The 23,023-nt window shown below is 41.3% G+C and overlaps 1 protein-coding gene and 1 pseudogene across 2 annotated transcripts; one reads left to right on the forward strand and one right to left on the reverse strand.

Annotated features, from left to right (window-relative positions):
- Window positions 1-1,419: 1,419 nt before the first annotated feature.
- MYLIP (myosin regulatory light chain interacting protein) lies at window positions 1,420-20,626 on the forward strand. Of its 2 annotated transcripts, NM_001280226.1 has the most exon segments (7): window positions 1,420-1,774; window positions 2,922-3,112; window positions 13,994-14,179; window positions 15,390-15,587; window positions 16,069-16,233; window positions 17,271-17,691; window positions 19,036-19,258. In NM_001280226.1, coding segments are annotated over 7 exon segments (1,338 nt in total). In that variant the 5' UTR covers window positions 1,420-1,687; the 3' UTR covers window positions 19,126-19,258.
- A 115-nt stretch (window positions 20,627-20,741) lies between these two features.
- LOC112209550 (small nucleolar RNA U3) lies at window positions 20,742-20,822 on the reverse strand (annotated as a pseudogene).
- Between the last annotated feature and the right edge of the window lie 2,201 nt (window positions 20,823-23,023).

Consider the following 23,023-nt stretch of genomic DNA (forward strand, 5'->3'; position numbering starts at 1 on the left):
TTTTTTGTATTTTGTGTAGAGATGGGGTTTCGCTGTGTTGCGAAACCGGGCTGGTCTCAAACTGCTGGGCTCAGGCGATCCTCCTGCCTCGGCCTCCCAAAGTGCTGGGATTACAGGTGTGAGCCATCGAGCTGGCCTGAAGTAAGTTTGCTAAGTTTCCACGGCTGAAACCCACATCATCTGGCTCCTATAAAGAAATCAAAAAGGTAGGCTATGTAATATATTGGCAAAGAGGAACAAGCGGTAAATGAGTGAAGGGTTGTAGACCTTTAATAGCTAATATTGCAGTAATGCCACCTGTTAGGTCAGGAGATGAGCACCTTACCTTAAGACGAGGACAACATCTGGTTGCCTGTGAGAAAGGACAGGCAGGGTATCAGGTGCTGCATGAATGTTTAATGAATGAGTGAGATAAGACAGGAGGTAGAATGAGCAACCTGAGAGAGGGCCTGGTACCCTGTAAGGCGTTTTGATTCAGCAGAACGAGTAAGGAGAAGCCCTTCCGGAGTGTAACACACCAGCACTAGACCAAGACACCTGGCTCACTGGTCAGCTGCAAAAACTTTCATACTCAGATTTTGTTTTTCTCAATGATGAGGTCTTAATAAGGAACAACAATTCTGCCTCCCAGCAACCCACTGTGGCTAATCCTGGTGGAAAAGAGTTTTCTTTTTCTCTTTTTTTTCTTTTTCTTTTTTTTTTTTTTTGAGACAGGGTTTTTTGCTCTTCTCGCCCAAGCTACAGTGCAGTGACACAATCTCAGCTCACTGCAACCTCCGCCTCCTGGGTTCAAGCGATTCTGCTGCCTCAGCCTCCCAGGTAGCCGGGATTACAGGTGCCCGCCACCACGCCTGGCTATTTTTTTTTTTTTTTTTTTTTTTTTAGTAGAGACGGGGGTTTCACCATGTTTGCCAGGCTGGTCTCGAACTCCTGACCTAGGGTGATCCACCCATCTCGGCCTCCCAAAGTGCTGGGATTACAGGCGTGAGCCACCATGCCCGGACGAGAACAGTTTTCTTTAGGCTTTGGGTTGCTCCTTTTCCTTTTTGCTTTCACAACCGAAATGCGTGCTCAGAGTGATCCAAGATATTTGAAGAACAGTGGCAGCTTGGAGGTGTTTAATCACCGTAAATTCGAGATGGCAGAAAGGCGTCCCCGCCTGGAGCCCCGGGCGATCGCTCACTCTGAGCAGCGTCGCCCAGCGGGCAGAGGCGGCTGGTGTGTTCCGGGGTCTCCCTCCCTTCCCGCAACACTCGGCGCCCGCAAGCTGCCACCTCCCGGGGCGGCCAGGGAAACTCAGCCGGCTCTGGGAGGCGGGGGGCGCGGTCGAGGGGCGCCGCTATTGGCTGATCGGGCGGGGGAGGAGGGGCAGGGAGGCCGTGATTGGCGGGGACCCGAGCTGAAGGGGGCGGGGCCGCTATATCAGCAGAGTCCCTGTCGCGGCGCAGGCAGTTGGGCTGCTGGAGTGCGGCGCCACCGCGGAGGACAGGGGGAGCTGGCGGGCAGCGGGTGAGGGGGTGGCGGGGACGCGAGTGGCGGCCGCGGGGCTCCGGACAAGGGTCCGCAGAGCTGCAGCCTTCTAGGGCCAGCCCTCTCCGAGTCCGGGGCTGGGTCCCAGCAGTGACAAGGCGGCAGCCCCGCGCACACCAAAGAGAAGGCGGCTGTGGCGGCAGCGGCAGCCCCAGCCATGCTGTGTTATGTGACGAGGCCGGACGCGGTGCTGATGGAGGTGGAGGTGGAGGCGAAAGCCAACGGCGAGGACTGCCTCAACCAGGTGAGGGCGATGGGCAAGAAGGGGCCCCGGCGGGTCCGGCGAGGCCGAGGGGCCTCGCAGCGACGCCTGGCACTCTGGCGCGCCGCCTACTAGGGGCCGGGAGGCACTGCGGCGGCAGCCGGGGGGAGCGCGTCCCCTCCTCTCCACGGGCGTGGGGCGCGCGGTCTCCTCCTGGCGCGCGTGGGGTGCGCGGAGAAAGCGTGCAGCGGGGGTCCCCAGCGCTGAGGGCCGGGCGCAGCCCGCAGCCGGGGTCCACCCCCCAGCGCCCCATCATCCCCCCAACCCAGCACTTTCCCGGAAGAAGGCGGCTCCGCACACCTGCCGCAGGTATATGTGTGATGCCGCCTGTCGGGTCCCCGCGGCGCCTGGCAGTGCCACCCGCGTGCCAGGATGGGATGGAGTGGCTCGAAGCAGTCTCGGGCCCCAGGGGTTCTTGGCAGACAAGCCGGGCCCTTGTCTCACTCTGCTTCTCAGGCTGCTGCTCTCAAATGCACCGTTCACCTGCATCTCCGGGTTTGCGGGGGACGGGAGGAATAGGTTTGGGTCATCTACTGCTCGGTTGTTTTTAAGCATGTGTTTCCTTAACAGTGAGGGAGATCGGTGCCAAATAGTGCATAGGTGGTATGGCAGACAGCACATGTGATCCCAGGAAAACGCTGTGCCCTCAACCCCTCTAGCTCTGAGATGTTTGGGAATCCGCTTGTGAAGCTTAGCTGACACTTGTGGCGTGTTCCCTCAATGTGTTTGATTTTTGGAGTCCAAATGGTTAAAATTGCCCAGATAATAGGTCGCCAAAAATCAGCTGTGCAGAGTATGCTGGTGGAGGGAATTCCGGTGATTGGAATACGAAGGAAAATACCCTGTAGTTTCCCCTCCTCATCTTTTGGAAGGCTACTTTTGAGGACTCCTTTTTTCTCTATTGCAATTGGTCATGCCCTAGACGTTAAAAGGAATTCTGAGCCTCCATACTAGAGCTCGTGGTTTGGTATCATTGGAGCCGTGGAACTTTGTTTTTCCAGTTTAGATCAGGAATTGTAACACCATTGAACTTTGTAAAAAGTACCAGCAATCTTAGCCTCAGGGAGCCGTTGGGTTTGCTTTGATACGTACCATTTGCTCATCCAGGCTGCATTCCTTTTTGTTTTAGGTGTGCAGGCGACTGGGAATCATAGAAGTTGACTATTTTGGACTGCAGTTTACGGGTAGCAAAGGTGAAAGTTTATGGCTAAACCTGAGAAACCGGATCTCCCAGCAGATGGATGGGCTAGCCCCTTACAGGCTTAAACTGAGAGTCAAGTTCTTCGTGGAGCCTCATCTCATCTTACAGGAGCAGACTAGGTAAAGTGAGCTAAAATAAACCAATGTCAAATAGACCTTTGGTTCCCTTTAGAAGGGCCGCTGCACCTTCCCAGAGATACTCACAGGCAAGTTTGTTTTGATGCGGAGTTCCATCTTAACTTAGGTTTTCCATGCAGGTCCTTTTGTTGAGGTGAAGGGGGAGCTACCTACTTGGTCCGAGTGCATTTTCCAGTTCTTCTTTTAGTTTTTCTTGTCTTTATAAACTTGATGGGTGAGCAGGGTTGAATTCTTACAAACACTTGAGATAAGTGCTACCCCAGGGAAAAAAAAAAAAAAAAAGAAAGAAACCACCCTACCCGACTGGCTGACTTCCTGATAGCAGCATCTAATGCCCGATAGTAACCTCTGCCTCAGCAGTGTTACTATAGGTCATTGCAGACTGTTCTAACAGAAAGCAGGAAACAGTTCCTCTTGGGTTACTTAAACTTGGTCAGTTTCTTCAGCCTAGTGTCAGATTACAGTGTGCAGCCAAGAGCTCTGTTTGACTTCATGCAGAATTTTTAAAGTTTTTAAGTTTCTTGAAAATGTAATTTCATGAACTCTTCTAAGGCTACTGTAACTGAATTCCAACCCACAGATATGTTACACACGATTGGTGAGTTTAGATTGAATTTATCTCTCTACGTTGTAAAACACCACCAACAGTGGTAGACAACTGAAGCATGTGGTCTCATTTTTCAAACAAAATATGTTCTCCCCTGGACTGACTCTAATACTTGATTCTCAATAATGAGCCAAACTAGGAAATTGATATTTAATATTTATTGAAAGGCAGGAGACTTCAATCTTACAGTGGCATATCAAAAAATTAAAAAGGAAAACAGCTACTTTGAAGACATAGCAAGCTTTGGATCTAAGTTCTAATGTTTTTCATAATTCTTTGGCTGAGAAATTTGCCATGCATATGAAAAATGTGATTCTAAAAATTTTAAGTAATGATGAATGAGCATTATCCTTTAAGAGTTTTTTACATGACATTTGCTTGTTTGTTTTACCAAAGGACTGATAAAAACTCATTTTGAAATACTTATCATTTGAATTTGAAATTTCCACTTTGCCTTGTAATCGAGCTTTAAAGGTTGAGGCAGATGTTTAATTTTGTTTCTGAATGAAGATGGTATATTGAGTTCTTGGTACTCCTGAAAATATCTTGCAAAATATTCAAGTGATTGCATGCTTAAGGATGTTTTAGCTGTCTGTATTAATCAGAATAGACTTTTTAAAAATTATTATTTAAAGCCGATTTGTGAAAGCTTTGCGCTTCACTGTCATAACTTGCAGTCGAATACAAGATATAACACAACATATTGGAATTTTCATTGTGTAGTCCTATTATGATTTTGTAATTATTTCAAGATCTCTAGATGCAACCCAGTTTTGATGGCACAAAATTATTTTTTAAATCTTCAGAAGCTTGGAGTACCAAATAACTGCATTTAAACAATGGCTGCAGTGATAATAGCATAATACATTTGTTTTATGAATGTATTCAGACTTTATAATTGACTAGTAGATGGTCTCTACCTGTGCTTTCCTGTAATTGGGTTAGTAACTATTATCAAATCAATTTTATTCATGTAAGAAATAGAGACATTTTATGAATTAGAACTTGAATCAAATTTCCTGTCTTGGTCTCTCCTTTATTGATTCAATTGACTTGGACTCTTGAGATTCATAATAGTACTCAAAGAATGTACATACCTAGTTCAACTAGGTAATTTTAATTGATTTTAATTCTTTTTGAAATTGTATGGAAAAGTTAAGTGTGACCTTAACTTTTAACTTGCTTTTAATATGTTGGTGAATTTTACTTGGTTTCGTGGGGTTGGCTGAAATACATAACTGACACTTAAGTTTTAATAACTAGATAAAGTGATTTGTAATTAGCATTTGTACCTCTTATTTAGGACATCAGAAGCTGTACTGGGTCCAGTTTACAATTAGCATTGTTTTTACATGCATGAAACTATAGAACAAAAATATGTATGTTTACAAATGCTAGCAAATGAAGCTGGTTCGTAAACTTCTTTGATGTTTAATTATTTGTTGTAAAATACTTATATAAAATGCCATGAATATAAAATAGGTCTGTTTATGTAGTGAGTAAATTTAGCTTTGACAATCCAGTTATGAAAGGTGATTTTTTTATTCTTTTCTAAATCATGAGGGTGCATGTAGTGTAGTATACTGAAAGTATCTAGACAGTTTATTAAATGGTGCTGAAATATCCTGGCAGAGTTGTCCTCTGGGGACAATTAAGGTAGCCAAGTTGGGAAGGGCAGTTAACATATTAGTTCATATCAGATTAGGGAGGCCCTTGTGAGAATGATGGGCAGGAAGGCCTGTTTGTCATAGGACAGCACCAGGGAACCAGGCAGAAGCCCTGTATTGTAGTTTCAGCTCTGCCACCAACTACCAGCCATCCAGACTGCTATGGGCCCAGCTCTACATCCTACTTGAAAGCCTCTGAAGAGATGGTTTCTAAATTTCTCTTAGCAATAACTTTTTTCATTGCTTTTGTGTCCTCTTTATATTATTTTCCTTAATGTTTTCCTAAATATGTGTCTCTGAATACAGAAAAAGCACATCAAGTGTTTGCTTAGATTGGTAGGTAGAGTTCTGATTTGGCCTAATTTTAGATTTGATTCTTCTATCTAGATTATGCTTTGCTCTTGAATATAAGCCTCAGATGTAAAAGGAGAGTCTTTTACTTTTCAGCTGGCATATTTCAGAGATGGAGACAGCAGGTTATTTTCAGCAGATGTTTGTGATGCCATGGAATAAAATGAATAGTGAAACAAATTAATGTATTCTGGAAGTAGATCTGAAATAATAATCATCTTGGAAATTCTTGCCTTTCAAAGGCTTTGAGTTTACTGCAATTCTGACTGGATTTTGTCAACATTTCCAAAACCAGAGATTAGAGAAGTATATGCTTCATCTTCACAATGGTAATTATACCATCCACTGCCAATAAAATCTATATTTTGTTCCCGACTTAGCCACGTTTTAGCAGAGCTCTGAAGTCTTTGCTAGGAGACGTTTTGCTTAGGTAAGGCTCACCAACACATGGATTCTCTTTTCCAGAAAACAACCCCATTCCAAGAGCTCCGTGAGTCCCAGACTAAATGTTCACAGAAATGCTATAATCCTGGATGTTAAATTTCATCCAGATTTCAGTGATGCTGGCAGTGATGAGTTTGACTCTGACTCGTCCCTTGTTAAATATGTCCTACCTTTCTGACCTCAGCTCCATCCTCAGCCCTCAGAAAAGTTTCCCTAGCCTTGCTTGGGAGACTAAACTCCCCGAAGACATCATGTATCTTTCCTTTATAGCATTTAATGAGCTTATAATACTACATATACTTACGTGGTAATTTGTTTATTATCAGTCACTCTAATAACCTAAACTCCATTAAACAGGGAGCTTATCGACATTGTATCCCCAGAGTCTAATAAGTGTCTGTTGCATATTTGTTGAATCATAGAATTAAGAACTTGGAAGTAAACAAAAATGGGGTTAACTGATAACTACTAATATAAGCTTTCCTAATAGATTTTGAGATGTTTTTCACTTTGCTTTTATAAACTGAAAAGTTGAGAGTATGTAAAAGAAATCTCACCATTTCAAAAATGTTTTGTAGTGATTATTTTTTGTTTGAACTTAACTTAGAGCTTCCTCACGTTCTTTTGCTTCCTTTCTTTCACCCCCTCTACACCGTCCTAGACCATGTGTTTATTGTGGCTATTAGTTCTTTCCTAAAAGAAACTACCACTTATCTGGGCCGTCTATGAAAGTCAGATAGTTTTCAAGTTATAGCATCACTTTAACTGCAACCCATTTATAGTCCTAAGTACATATTAACTAGGTATTTCCCTGTCTTCCAACAAAAATCACTTTTAGACATGTGGAAATCTGGGAAAGATTGCATGCCCAAACACAAAATAGGCCCTGGAAAGTAAAAACAGTAAAAGCAGGCATGTGGTTATTTCCAAAGAAAGTATTTAATCAAATTTTAAATTTCTGATATAATTTTTTTTTTGTTAAGGCTATAGGATGTTTGTGTTATTATATGTGTTTATTTCAGCCAAGGAATGCCTGTCTGGGTATCTTTAGGCCCTTTTTGAATTTCTGGTACTTATATATTTGTATGAAATATTCAAGGAAGGTTTTTAAAATGACATGTAAAATTAAATCTGAGCATTTAGAAGGCACCTAGGGTCAGACTCAAGGTGACCAGTGTTGAGCAGCTGTAGGGACACTAGGTGTGTTTCCTCTGAATGGTGTCCCACTGTGGCCTGTTCCCAGCCCTCTTCTGTACCAGCAGCAGGACCTAGCAAGTAACTCAGAATGTGAAGGCAGTTAAAAAGATGATGAGGTCTGAAAATTCCTGAACCTTCCTGGCCTCATGGAATGAATGTACCAAAAAGCACTCCTTGGCTAATCTATATTGTTGGGAAAGAGATTGTAGTTAACATTTTCAGATTTCAGGACTGCCTAGATTGGTGTTTGCCTAGGATGGGGATCTACTGTGAGTGAATAAGCACATTTTTTAGAAGTGCAGATTTTCTGCTTTCAATTAGAAGTGTTCTTCTGGTGTGGGTTGTGATCACTTTTGAAGTTGGAAATTTTCCCAGCTGCTGCCCTCCACATCTTTTAACTGCTTTAGAGCAGGAACACTTTCATCAGCGATTCTCATTTTGTACTTTGGGCTTTGAAAAGGATCTCCTTAAGCCTACATAGAGACCTAACTTGGTAATTATTTGGCTGTGACAAGTTTCTCAGTGGCAAGCCCTCCATGAAGCAGATAGATGTGGTGGTTCACGTTAGATATGGCTAGTTACTTGAATCCTTGACCCTAAGGGATTTTTACTAGTATTACTTCCTTAACTTATGAAAATTTTCAAACAGACAGGAAAATTGGAGATTTTTTACAGGGAACACCTATGTATATATACACACATTATATGTGTGTGTATACATATATATATATGTACACTATATATTCTATATAGTGTATATGTACACTATATATTCTATATATATATTCTATATAGTGTACATGTACACTATATATTCTACTCTATAGTATGTATACTAAGTATATACTATATACACTAAATTCTAATATTAATAGTTTACTCTACATGCTTTATTACATATTCATCCATTTATCAGTCCTCTATCCACCCATCAATCTGTCTTATTTTTAGATGCATTTTGAAATAAGTTGTATATAAGTATGTTTCCCCCTAAATACTTCAGCATGCATAACATTAACTAGAACTCAATGTTTGCAGTTTTTTCTTTTGATGTAAAATTTACATAAATCCTAATTATACCATTTAATGATTTTTGACAAACAGCTGTGCTTGTTTAAATAAAACTGCTATCAAAATTTAGAACATTATCACTCCAGAAAGTTCCCTCAAGCCCTTCTGCAGTCAACCCCTCCCCTTCTTTCCCACCCCCACCCACCGCACGCCACACCTCTGTCATGTGTTCTTCTACCAGAGATGAGCTATGCCTGTGCGGCTTTATCTATATGGAATCTTGTGGTATGCACTCTTTGATATCTGGCTTCTTTTGTTCATCACAGATTTTTTGAGATCCATCCATATTGTCCTATATATCAGTGGTTGGTTCTTTTATATTGCTGGATAGTATTCCATTGAATGAATCCAGTGTTTGTTTATCCGTACTTCTAATAATGAACACCTGTTTTCCAGCTATTATGAATAAAGCTGCCATAAACATTCTAGTATGTACCTTTTTTTTTGTAGACACATATTTTCATTTCTCTTGAATAAATAAATACCTAAGAGTGGAATAGCTGGGTCATGGAGTAAGTAATCATTTCGTTTTATAACTAACTGCCGGACCTTTTCCCAAAGCTATTTGGCAACTGTGCTATTCTGTACTCCCAGCAAGAATGTGAGAGTCTAGTTCCTCCACATCCCTGCCAGCTTTCTGGTGGGTGTGTAGTGGTAGAGTGTTGTGGTTTTAATTTGCATTTCTCTGACAATTAATATTAAACACTTGTTCATGTGTTTATTGGCCTTTCATGTATCTTTTTCAAAGTGTCCAAGTCATTTACTCATTTTTGTTGTTTGCCTTTATTTTTGAGTTGTACAAATTCTTCATGTACCCTCGATACCAGTCCTTTGTCAGATACATGTTTTGTAAATGTATTTCCTCCTGTGGCTTACCTGTTTTTCCGATGCCTTTTATGAGTAGAAGTTTTTAATTTTGGTGAAGCCTAATTTATCCACTTTCTTCTTTTGTGGTTTTTGCTATGTCCTGAGAAACCTTTGCTACCTGGAAGTCATGAAGATACTCTTATGTTTTGTTTCTAAAGCGTCACGGTTTTAGCTTTTACATTTAGACCCGTGATCCATCTTGAACTGATTTGTGTTTTACTGAAATTAAAGATACAAAACAGAAAACTCTCATAGCAATTCTGTTGTGATTTGATAGTTTTTAAATATAACTTGGCAGTCAAAGTTTGGTTTAAAATAAACTGTGGTTAAGTGACTCATTGGACTGAGGCAGGCTGGCTGATGATCACCGTGGGTTCTGACAAAGTGAGAGCAGAACTAGCCATTACTCACTATGGCTAGAGTCAGTCATGGCTCTCCAGGAGAAATACAATTCAATTATTGGTAATTGAGAATTTGAAAAAAATAGCTACTTAGCTGTTTTAAAGATGTAGGTTAGTTCTTAAATTTTGAGTTCAATAATGAATCTGGATATAGTTATTTTACATTTGTCATTAAAAGCTCTTAAAAATGGTGTAACTGGTGAGGTAACTGGAGGGCAGTAACTGAGAGGAACCCTCTATGATGAGCAGATGAACAACTTCCAATTGGTTTGCAGGAAGTTCTGCTTTGATTCCTAGATAATTGCTTTATGAGACAAGCCTGTGTTTAGAGGAAAGTTCTCTGATTACAACTCTTAAAAGATAAATGATCTAACTTCATTCCTTAACATTGTAAGAAGGAATTAATTTTTAAAAGAGAGAAAATTTGAAGTACTTTGAAAGAAAAATATAGTAAGAATATGTGATTCATTTTTAAAATTAAATTTTGGCATATCCTTATATTCACTACATTAAAAAAAAATCTATAATGCTCAGTAAATGTTAATTCATCTGTGCCCATGATGCCAGGACATGAGTTTAGCCAGAATGTTACGCCTTGGGCCCCAAAATGTGATCCATATATTGAAAATATCAGTTTTCTTAGTAACTGGGTAAAACTTAAAGAAGAGTCATGAATTAGAAGGTATAACCCGAAGAATGTTTAAAAGGTGCAGTTTGAGCTTATTTATGCTCATAGGATATATTCATGGACATTTGCTTAAGACAGAGAAAACAGTTTTTTTCCAAAGGCTTTCTTTCTGTTTGTGATTCTAGGATGTAGCCTCTATTGAATTGAATATGTCATCTACTTTTGATCTTTAGTGCAAAAGCATTCACTGCAGGCATAACTTATTTGACCACATCTGCTTGTTTTGATATTATTGGTAACCTTTTGCCTACTTTACAAAAAAAAAGGGAGGGGGCAAAACCCAGGAGCCAGATAGTTACAATCCAGATGGTTTGAGGGGAAAATACTAAGAGAAAATACTTGATTCAAAACCACCCATAAATATTGAGCCATCACTGAAGTTCTTGTTGGAAACATGTCTCTGAGCTCTGCTATCCTCTGTCTTGGAAAGAGCCTATTAGAGTGCTGATCTTTGCTACTAGTACTCTGTTGTACTGTTCTCCTGGAGAGCATAAACTTGTCACCCAAAAGCTAGATTGTGGCTGGAGTTATTTTGATGGGATATGTCCCTTTATTGTAAAAGGCTGTAAGTCCATCTAAAAAGGAACTCTCAGACATGTTTACCCTAAAACCCCAGCTTAGGGCTGGGCACAGAGGCGGTGCAAGACAAATATTTATTGGCTTGAAATGAAAAGGTTGCTTTATAGCCATGAAACTGCAAAATGCAGGAAGGGACTATCAGAAAGCTGATGTTGACAGTAAGGAGAAGGATTTTTCATGCTTACCAGGCATCCTCTGCAGTCCAGGCTAGAATGTGGAGTATGTCGAAAAGGTCAATCATCGCCCTTGCTAGATCTTTTCTTAAATTCTGGCCCATATGCTGAGAAGGATCAGTGGTGCTCTCAGGCTGCCTGCCACCTGTTTACATTCTGTTACTGCTTCTTTGCCTTTGATTTTGGCCACTGTCTCTCCAGAAATGTAGGCATGGATAGGTTGCAAAAAGACACGGAATTGATTCAAAACTCTTCTTACTATTTAATAAAGCAGGAACTAGTCTCTAACTTTAGACCTGAAAAATAAGTTAAAAGCCACTTTTGCCTGTAATCCCAGCACTTTGGGAGGCCGAGGCAGGCAGATCATGAGGTCAGGAGATTGAGACCATCCTGGCTAACACGGTGAAACCCCGTCTTCTAATAAAAATACAAAAATTAGACAAGCATGGTCTAATGTAGTCCCAGCTACTCAGGAGGCTGAGGCAGGAGAATCGCTTGAACCCAGGAGGCGGAGCTTGCAGTGAGCCCAGATCGTGCCACAGCACTCCAGCCTGGGCGACAGAGCAAGACTCCGTCTCAAAAAAAAAAAAAAAAAAAAGGCCACTTTTACATAAGCAGTAATTAAACTAAGAAGACTTCGTTTGTGGCAATATTCTTCAAGTCTTTCAGAGCGTAATTTCTTCTTTAACGAAAGCATAGATGCAGATTTTAGTTTCCTGACAGCACGCCTCCACCCCAGTTGAATACAGAGATGGGTACATTCACCAAGATGAAGTTTATCAAATGGTCATCTAAGAAGCCTTTTGAGGCCTGCAACAGTGTAGTAAACCACGGCTTGCTGAGAATGCTGGATCTCAGTCCTCAGATAGCTATTTTACAGCAAATTATTTTCATGGTGATTCCTTTGCCCCAGTGGGGGCTCCCTTCTCAGTTTAGCAGTATGTCAGAAATACTTTAAAGATTAGCAGATGTTTGGGTTAATAAAAACCATCTTTATCTTCTTTGAGGCTATTACACATTCTTACTATGATTTCTTTACAGGGGCTTTGAAAAAAAGAAAAAACTGCAGTATTAGGCAGAGTTTCATCATTTTAAATATTTCTTTATCATGATAGAATGCACAAAACATTGAATTTAAATACTTCTTAGTGAAAATAAGATCAATGGCTCTTGTCAGCCAGACATTGTAGACTCTCAGTATAGCACCTCCTTAGATTTGTAGCCTCACTGTCTCCTCCTTAGTCAATTCTTACCTTGCTCATGTTCCTCTACCTGGAATGTCAGACACAGATATATTATTAAACAGAAACAGTGTTGAGGACATCGCACCTAGCCAAAGTTACAATTCATTTGTTAATGGGACGAATAACGTGGCAATTAGCCTTGTTTGAGAGGTTATGACAAGTCATCGAAGGAAGGTTAAAACTTCACATTTGCCAGGGACACTTGTTATAACTGAGGCCAATCTGTCTACGGCAGTTTAGATGCTCTTCAGAGTTTTGGGCAGTGTGACCAGTATCTGAATTTTACAGGAGTTTTTAAGTGTGACATACCTTTTAGTAAATGTAGAATATAGTATTGTATACAACTAGGATGGGCTTAAACAGGATGAAACTAAGGTTGGAAGGTAAACTAATCACACATAATATGCAGTTTTATGTACATTTTTGGAGCTCTCTGATGTTCGAGGCGCTTAAGAAGTCATACATAATATACATGTTATGTCAAATACTGTGCTAGAGGAATAGAGGATTTGCATGTGATATAGACCAAAGGGTATCCAAGCAAGGGGACAGAAAGAATGGCCATCAGGACAGAGGGAGCAGCAAGACCAGAGACACCAGAGCATGAACATGCTTCCTGGATTTCCCAGGGAGAGGAATTGTTCCCTATCCTGGGGCATAGCAGCTGCAGGGAATGACAGGAGACGTGGCTGGAAAGCTGGGGCCAGATGGCGGAGACTTCTCAGCTCCACGTTAACAACGTGCTCCCTTGGCAAGCCGTACAGATCCTTTGAAGGATTTTGAGCAGAGAAATGACAAGTTTATACTAGAAACAAGCAGCATGGAAGGTAGGCTGCCTGCATGGAGTCTGGAGGAGGAGAGCAGCGCAGAGAATAGTGTAAATTCTTCCTGCAAGTAGTATTGAGGAGGTACAAACGGGAGGATAGAACTGGATTTAAATAGTTTTCAGAGAGAAGAAAGTCAAGTGAAATAGGACAAAGAGTCCAAAGTCAGTCTGTGGTCTCCATTCGGAGAAAAAGGGCTTGGGAAAGAATATATGGAGTTTGGTTTTGAATGAGCCAAAATTGAGGTACCAAAGAACATCCAGGTGGTGAAGCCTATAGGAGATTGGACATTTTTCATGTGATTCTTAGGACAGAAGCTGGCACTGAGACTAGAGATTGGGGTATCATTTGAATAAAGGTGAGAATTTTGTCTTTATGTATAGAGTTCCTTAAGATTCTATCAGAATCCATGTCAAGATACAATTTTTCTGATTAAAATAATTTCTTTTAAAATACTATAATGCAGAAACTTATGTGTAATTATTTTATGTTTTGTAGCCTTAATGTTACCAAACTTGTGTTAAATAAGTTTATCTTGTTTGGGTCACAACTTTTATTCCAGAGAAACGCAGTTCTTATTTTGATTTTGTCTTAATACTGATGGTTTTTTTAAAAGTTCTTTAATGTTAAGCATTTTCAGTGTGACTTTTAAAATTGCTTTCCTTAAAAGTGACTGTGAAATTGCTAAGTAGGCTGAGGTTGATGTCAGGTTATCCCCAAGCATAACCTCACTCTCACCTTGCTTTGCAGGCATATCTTTTTCTTGCACATCAAGGAGGCCCTCTTGGCAGGCCACCTCTTGTGTTCCCCAGAGCAGGCAGTGGAACTCAGTGCCCTCCTGGCCCAGACCAAGTTTGGAGACTACAACCAGAACACTGCCAAGTATAACTATGAGGAGCTCTGTGCCAAGGAGCTCTCCTCTGCCACCTTGAACAGGTGAGGCTGTTGAATATAGTATTGTTTACAACTAGAATAGGCTTAAACAGGATGAAACTAAGGTTGGAAGGTAAACTAATCACACATAATATGCAGTTTTATGTACATTTTTGGAGCTCTCTGATGTTCGAGGCACTTAAGAAGTCATACATAATATACATGTTATGTCAAATACTGTACTAGAGGAATAGAGGATTTGCATGTGATATAGACCAAAGGGTATCCAAGCAAGGGGACAGAAAGAATGGCCATCAGGACAGAGGGAGCAGCAAGACCAGAGACACCAGAGCATGAACATGGCATCATCAGGGCTACTGCTTATATTCATAGAGCTATCAAATGTATAAGCATTTCCAAAAGAAGATGAATCTGTGGTACATACACATAATTTGTGAAGTTAAGACTGGGCCATTGCCCAATTTAACCAATTATTTTCCAAAAAATTGTTAGCCTTTTATTTGAAAAATATGTAAACACAATATGAAATGCTATATATAATGGGAATTTTTTCAATCTCTGCCTTTAAGTACAAATCTCCTAAAATAAAAAATCTATTATGTATATTGGTGTTTTCTTCATCCCAGCAAGAATTAAACCAGGAGATCTAACATAGGCATTTTAGTTATCTATTCCTGCATAACAAGTTACCCCAAAACTTAGTGACTTAAAACAACAAAAATTGTCTCACAGTTCTGTAGGTCAGGAATCTGGCCATGTCTTGGCTGGGTCCTCTGGCTCATGAGACTGTAGTCAAGCTGCAGGTGGAACTCTGTCTCATCCGAAGGCTCGACTGAGGGTGGCCTCCATGCCAGGTTGACTCCTGTGGTTTGTTAGCCTACCTCCTTCCCTGGCCACAGGGGCCTCAGGGGTCAACTTTATACTTATAAACTATATGTGGACAAATGCATGAGACTTTCCAATATGTAAATTTGACTTATGTATATTTTTAGAGACTTTCCATAATTCTTCCAATTCATCACCCATCCAGCATCCCCAAAGTGTTTTTACCAAGTATTTAATAGTTGAGATCCCAGTGTCTTAGACGTTTTTTATAGTAAGTTTGCTAAATACATGAAACATCAGTAATACATAAGTTTTAAGTTGTTGTGATTCATCAGTGTTAGTATATTTCACTGGTGAAGACTACATAGGTTTATCTCTAAAGTTACTATCTGTATACTTAATTCTCTGTCCTCTTGGTGTCCTCCAGCATTGTTGCAAAACATAAGGAGTTGGAGGGGACCAGCCAGGCTTCAGCTGAATACCAAGTTTTGCAGATTGTGTCGGCAATGGAAAACTATGGCATAGAATGGCATTCTGTGCGGGATAGCGAAGGGCAGAAACTGCTCATTGGGGTTGGACCTGAAGGAATCTCAATTTGTAAAGATGACTTTAGCCCAATTAATAGGTAAGCCAAGACTTAACTTTTTTTGACCTAAGCATGTGTATACATCTGTAGCTGTCAATGTAATAGAAAGTAGGAAGGGATTTCCTGGACAGTCAGCTCTTAGGAATGAAAGATTTCGTTTTGGTATATACATTAATTTTATTCAGGCCTAAATAACCATTTCAAATGTTATTCAAGGTATACAATGTGGCAGAGTTAACGTTTTCCAAATAACCCATTCACTGCCATAAAAAACTTGTTTTCAGCTCTAGACATGCATGTGCGCACACCCAGCACTTGCTCCCACACTTCCCTCCACATATGCCCAACTGCTTTTCACTGTATCTTTACGATAAGGCAGCATTATGGTGATGTGATAGCCCCAGAGGAACCGTCCGATTTTTCTGCTAGGTCATGAGCAAATGGGGATCCCACAAAGGCACACACATGGTGAAGAATCACTCCTTCTAGATCTGCTTTCTTTTCTCTTCCCGTCTCTTAGGATAGCTTATCCTGTGGTGCAGATGGCCACCCAGTCAGGAAAGAATGTATATTTGACGGTCACCAAGGAATCTGGGAACAGCATCGTGCTCTTGTTTAAAATGATCAGCACCAGGGCGGCCAGCGGGCTCTACCGAGCGATAACAGAGACGCACGCATTCTACAGGCACGTATCTCGTGTGCTTGGTCACCTCAGCACCACAGCTCTCAGGTTTTTAGGTGACAACCAGGTTTCTACGGTTCCTTGGATTGTTGTGTCAATGAGTCTAGTACAGAATTTAAGAAATTCTGAACATTTTGTTTCCGTAGTAGCAGTGGAGTCCTTATTAATGTAGTCTTGTTTTACCCACAGAAGGTGCATGTGTGTGAGCTGCACAAACACATTCTCTGCTTACCTCCTACCGTATTCTCTTATGCCATTAATCTAGACGCAAAGTGTGTTAGGAGATTTCTATGCCTATTTAATCAATACAACAACCCTAAGGGGTTAAGTATTATTACCCCAATGTTAAAGATGAGGGAACTGGGAGGATAATTATTTACTTAGTCTAGGACTCAGCTTCAAAGCCAAGTTTGATTACCCTAAAGGTAACCCTGAGGGACTGGGCCTGCTCCACTGCTCAGGAGAAGGATAGCACAGATCATCTTTTCTTTCTGGCAGAGCTGCTATGCTGAGTCGTCACTGTGTACGGAAGGATTTTTTAATAGCAATATTGATTCCCTCATTTCAGAGGGTACTTTAAAGCCAAGTTGTGATTGGACTCACGTATTTGGACAATTAAAGCTAAGAAATTTAAGTCGTAGACAACTTTAAACTTTTTTATTTTAAAATAGATACACAAATTGTGAAACAGGATGGGAAATTTTTAGACATTTCTAACATAAAAGCCAAGACTTCAGACAGATGCCCTTTTTCTTCCATAAGCAACTTCACTCAGTAGCGTCTGTCCTGGGGAGGAGGTACGTGCTCACTGCCCTCTGTATTTACTGCTTTACGGAAGCCATAATGTCAGGAGACGTTAGAGAAACAGAGGTGTAATCACTGAGAATATTTACCAGACGTAAAACTGGAAGGACTTACGTTCATACATGCAGACGAGACTATGAAACATCTGCTGACATTTCTGTTCTTATTGACAACAGCGAATAAGGGTGCTGCCAGGCTCTTTGGTGTTAAAGTAGATGTTCAATCTCGCCTTGCAGGTGTGACACAGTGACCAGCGCCGTGATGATGCAGTATAGCCGTGACTTGAAGGGCCACTTGGCATCTCTGTTTCTGAATGAAAACATTAACCTTGGCAAGAAATATGTCTTTGATATTAAAAGAACATCAAAGGAGGTGTATGACCATGCCAGGAGGGCTCTGTACAATGCTGGCGTTGTGGACCTCGTTTCAAGAAGCAACCAGAGTCCTTCACACTCGCCTCTGAAGTCCTCAGAAAGCAGCATGAATTGCAGCAGCTGCGAGGGCCTCAGCTGCCAGCAGACCCGGGTGCTGCAGGAGAAGCTACGCAAGCTGAAGGAAGCCATGCTGTGCATGGTGTGCTGCGAGGAGGAGATCAACTCCACCTTCTGTCCCTGTGGCCACACTGTGTGCTGTGAGAGCTGCGCCGCCCAGCTACAGGTAGGGGAGTCAGCTGCCCACTTTTGCCTGCAGCCTCACCTATCCCTCCTCTTAATGGGGAGTAGGAGCCAGGTACTGGCTCGCTAATGCACAGACGGGGAATGCCCATCTTCACCCGGAAAGGGTCTTTGTATTTGGTGACCTAAAAGGTATTGCCCTTTAGAAACACTTTAGATTAGCATACTATTTTCAACAACATAATTACTCCAAATTGTACAGTGTTTTGAAGTTCTGAAAATGAGGCTGAGATTCCTGGGTAACATATCTAGTTAGCGGCTTACCTGAGGACAAGAATCCAGGCCTCCTGAGGCCTGGCCCAGGGCTGCTTCCTCTATTTCAAGTTGCCTCCCTTTTTCTGACACTTAGGAGGATGGTCTTTATTACTTAAGATATTTGGGAAAGAATACTTCTCAATTATCCATGGATGGGTTCTTGACTCTGTGATATTGGTGATTAATTTCCTTTTATGATTGCAAATGCCTCAAGGGCATATGGGTTGGCTATTATTTATTAGCAAGTCAAACTAATTTTAATATTAACATGAAAAAGAGAACTCACATATAGTTTTCTTCCTTTCTTGCATGAAGAAGAATTTTAAATTTCCTCTTATAAGTTTTTTCAATTTGTTTTTATTTCTCAGATGTGTTTGCCAAATGTCACTGTGGTTTCATGTAAAACTGGTTCTAGATAATACTTAGTCCTTCAGAAGCTGCTAATTTCAGAGCTAATAAGACCAAATGACCCCTGTGTCCTTCCCCCAGAAGCAGTCATAGGCTTGTCTTTTTCTGCCCACCTATTCCGACTCTCATCCCTAAGTCTCTCCCGAGGGCTGATGATGGGCACGGGCTTTCTGAGAAGTCAGCCAGGAATGTGGAGCTGCCACCTACGGCTAGAAGCAGAGCCACCCTCCCTGGCCATGTGGGCGTCAGCCCAGAAATGTTGGCCTGAGTCAGTCAGCTGAGCTAAGGACACACAATTTCAAGAAGGGTCTCCTGCATTGCTGCCTGAAGTGTTATAGTCTACTCACGTAGAGACCACATTCTGCACAGAAAGACGTCTTCAGTAATTGCTTTATTCAATGTACCTTGTTTAGCGTTTCACTAAAAATGTAATTAATTTCCTTCGGTTTATACTATGTCATAATATTTATTTTTAAGCCCTTGTAAAGTATAAACTTTCAACCTGTGAGATGGCAAAGATCTCTACCAATTGAAAGCTAGAAATCACTGTGATCACAATTGATTTAGAAAATTAAATGCACTAGAGACCAGGGGTGTGCACAGAGACACAGGCCCCCCACCAAGGCTTGCATGCTAACAGAGACTGTTGGCTTTTCTTTCCCAGTCATGTCCCGTCTGCAGGTCGCGTGTGGAGCATGTCCAGCACGTCTATCTGCCAACGCACACCAGTCTTCTCAATCTGACTGTAATCTAATCTGTTGTGCTTTTGTTGGACTTGCCATGTTTCCATGAACTGCACTATTATAAACTATTAAAATGATAGATTGTGGAGAAAGTAATTATTCCAACACCCATCTGCCATGCGATGTTAAAAAAAAAAAAAAAAAAGGAAGAAAAATAACACAGCTACTCCTCACTACAAAAACATATCCATGCGTAGAATCAACAACTCCAGTCGTGGGACCAGGAGGAGCTCTGGGATGCAGACACATTCCTTGGATGTTGATTTTTTTTATGATCAAGTAAAGGAATAGGTAAAGTCTTTGATGTCAGTGAAGTGGCAACATAGCCAAAAAGTTGGGTACCTTTTAGGAAATGATGTTGTAAGTCTCCTTAATGTATCCCGAGGTAAGTTTCCTACTGGCAGCAGATTTTGTAAGAATTACTTTTAAGAATTTCATTCTTTTTGTATGGTCATGGAGCTCCAACCATTTTTAATAGGAAAGTCTTTCGTAAATTGTTGTCGTTTTAATGTCATTTCTGTCTTTATAACTTGATCAAGAATGATTGGAAGGCAAACAGGTTTACAAATCAATTCTGTGACTTTTAAAAAGTTGACAATGTTGTCAGATTTAAACCAGTGTGGCTAGTAAAAAGCAGTTCACTCAATGTGGGTGGCTCCCTATTCCTTTACGCTCCCCCTATCCCTACCCCACAAGCATTTCGATTATAAAATACTACCAATCTTGTTCTAAGATTACTGTGGAGTAGTCAAGTACTCCCCGGGCCTTCTGAGCTGGTGGAATATTTTATTTCAGACTGAAAACAGAGAGCACTCTCCTTGGGAAGGGAAAGCGGAGCTTGCTGAGTGAGAGATGGAACCTCATGGTGTACAACTGAGGGTAGTTAACTCATCACTTCTCCCAAGCACTCGATCCCAGCTTCACCCACTGGTGTTGCTTTGCTTGAACTGTTCAAGCCTTTTATAGCCTTACCATAAGTATTTAGATATTGTGTCCTTTTCTGTTTTTGGGGGGGGAGTTTTGTTGTGTTTTTTTAAAGTAAGTGCTTAAGTATTAACTTTGGGTTGTCCCCTCTGTATGTTTCGAAGGGGTTTTGGTTCTTTTTGCTTCTGTTTTCTTAAATATGTTTTCCACTCCCACTTGGGCATTTTGGAAGCTGGTCAGCTAGCAGGTTTTCTGGGATGTCGGGAGACCTAGATGACCTTATCGGGTGCAATACTAGCTAAGGTAAAGCTAGAAACCTACACTGTCACTTTACTGAGATTTCTGAGTATACTTTTCATATTGCCTTAATGTAGCAGTAATGTGTTTATGCATTTGTTTCTTTGCACAGACATTTTGTCAAATATTAAAACTCTACTTTTTTATAGCACATATTAGCATATAAGCCTTTATTCCAAGAGGTATTTATTTTTTCACTTGTAAAAAAATAATGTTTCCACGTGAAGAACTCTGTTATATCCTAGAGGACTCTGTCTTTTATATTCGGGATAATAAAGACTTTAAAGCAAACATGGATGTGTGTATTGTCATTTAAGCCAGTTTTATTTCATTTCAAAGAAATAAGCAAGGGGTAACATCACAGTTAGTATCTACCTTGCTCCTACCTGGAATTTAATTTTTTTTTTTAATAATTTCGGTGGTCTACAAATTCAGAGAAATTTCTTTAGTAACAAACTATAGAAATGATCCTTGAGAGTATAGTCTTTTTTTTTTTTTCAAGAAAACTTGAAAATATTTGTGGTATTGGTTCTAATGGAGATCACTTCACCTAGTTATTCTCTTATTTATGTTTTTGGGTGGTTAGATTGGTATGTAGGGGAAAATGGGGTCATGAACATAAGCAGAAGAAAAGAAAAAATTAGGACAAGTACTGGAAGCTATTGGAGAAGGAAGGAAGTGGCAAAGTTGGAAGTTAACAATTAACAACCCAGCTGGTGCTGCTGGTGTGTGGCCTGCTCAAGACAGGGGAGTGGCCTGGGTCTTAGCAGTAAGGGCCTCGGGCTACAGAAGCTCGGGCTGTATTCCTGCAGGACTGCTGGTCTACTCCTGCTAGGTCCTAACTGCTCTATGCTTGCCAGTGTGTGCTCATCTGTGTTTCTCCAGAAATACATTTTGGAATAGAGAATATTGTACGTAATATATATGTGATAATTATCTGTAGCAATTGGAAGAAGTAAATTTATTTTTTTTAATTAGAGGCAAGGGGATTTGTTTTTACTGTACCTATAACCTAAGTCAATCTTCCATCAATTTCTAGGAATTAACTAATTTGTTCATTCAACACATTTATTGAAACCTACTAAGTTATTGAGCCCTGGAAATTTAGCAGTCATCAAGACATAAATGATTGTGGATGCCTGTATCATGTACTTAGCCTGTAATGTGTACTTTTGTCTCTGCGTGGAAGTTAGATAATATTCAGAATCCACGAATACTAGCATCAGAGGGAGTCTTGGGCATACCAGTATCAAAATGCTAACCAGGTTGATGGAGGGAGGATGGATGACAGGCTGACAGATAAGATTACATATTATTCACCCCACTAGACCATATGGACACCTTAAGCTCAGTGACTAACATGAAAACCACCATATTACATGGTGGCATCATAGAATTAGAAGGGAAGAACAGTGGAGGCACAGGAGGCAGGGATTCATTGTGCTTAGGAGCCAAGGATAAAGGTGCTTCATAAAAGATCTGAGCAGATCCTTGACATTCTAGTTGGAAAAAGAAGGTGCATAGCCCGTGCCAGGGCTGGAGCACAGTCTGCTGGGGCTGGCCCACCCGCTGCATGTCAGTGAACTGGTAAGAAATTGGGCTCTGAAGGAACATGTGATGTAGAGTCACAGTGGTGGGGAATCTTGAATTCCAGGTTTAACATGGACATGGTTCTCCACTGCCTTCAGAACAAGGAACTTTTGGGACAGGGTAGCAATCAGATCTGGTTCTTGCACAGAGAAGAGGTCCAAGAGCAGAAAGAGAACAGTGGCAGAGAACTCAATTTTGACCATCTGTCAACATGAAAAGAATGAGACAGAGTCAAAATACTTTAGAAATATGGTCAGCATTACTGAGAGAGACAAGTCGTATGAAAATCCTGTTTCTGGCTTGGAATAGATAGCCTTTAATGGAGGGACGAAAAAGGGAGCAAGTCCTGAAAGTAGAAAGGAAATTACAACAGGGTTTGGCCACACATTTGAGATGCTTGGTGATGGGCAAACCTGGAGGTAGTTGAAAGCTTGGGTTGGAACTTCCAGAGGATGATGAAGATAAAGAGAAACATTTGGTGGCCATTACATTTCACTGATATTTGAAGACATGACAACTTAGAAGTCATCTATAGGAGTGTGAAAGGAGGGAAAGAATGAAGCTGAGCATGCGTCCCTGAAAGGACCCACATCTAAAGTGAACAGCGAGACTATGAAGGTATTTGAGAAAGAACCGACAACAGAATAGGGATAACGAGGGGCAGAAAGCTAAGCCAGGAGACAGCTGCAAAGAGGCGGTCAGCTGTGTTAGGACTGCTGCAGGGTCAAGGAGGGGAGTATCAAGAAAGCCATAACATGTGGCAGTATGAGGAAGCGTCAGGGCTTAAGAAAGAGTGGGTGCATTTTCAGAAGTGAGGGGATACTAAGAGGTTACCAGATTGTAGTGAGCTGAGTACAAATGTGAGGTGAGGATGCGGAAGTGGTCAGTCAAGGAGATGGCACCATAGGAGAAGGCAGGGCCACGAGAAGTGTTTTGACTTTGGGTTTTAAATGGGAGTCCCTGTGTAGGCGTAGAGGAGAGGAGGGCCTCTCCTATGCACTACAGTTGTGCATGCTTGTAGTTCCAGCTACTCGGAGGCCGGGAGGCGAGAGGATTGCTTAAGACCAGGAGTTCAAGAAGAGAAGGTGAACGAAGATT

Source organism: Pan troglodytes, chromosome 5 (genome assembly GCF_028858775.2).
Source record: "Pan troglodytes isolate AG18354 chromosome 5, NHGRI_mPanTro3-v2.0_pri, whole genome shotgun sequence".
Lineage (NCBI taxonomy): Eukaryota > Metazoa > Chordata > Mammalia > Primates > Hominidae > Pan > Pan troglodytes.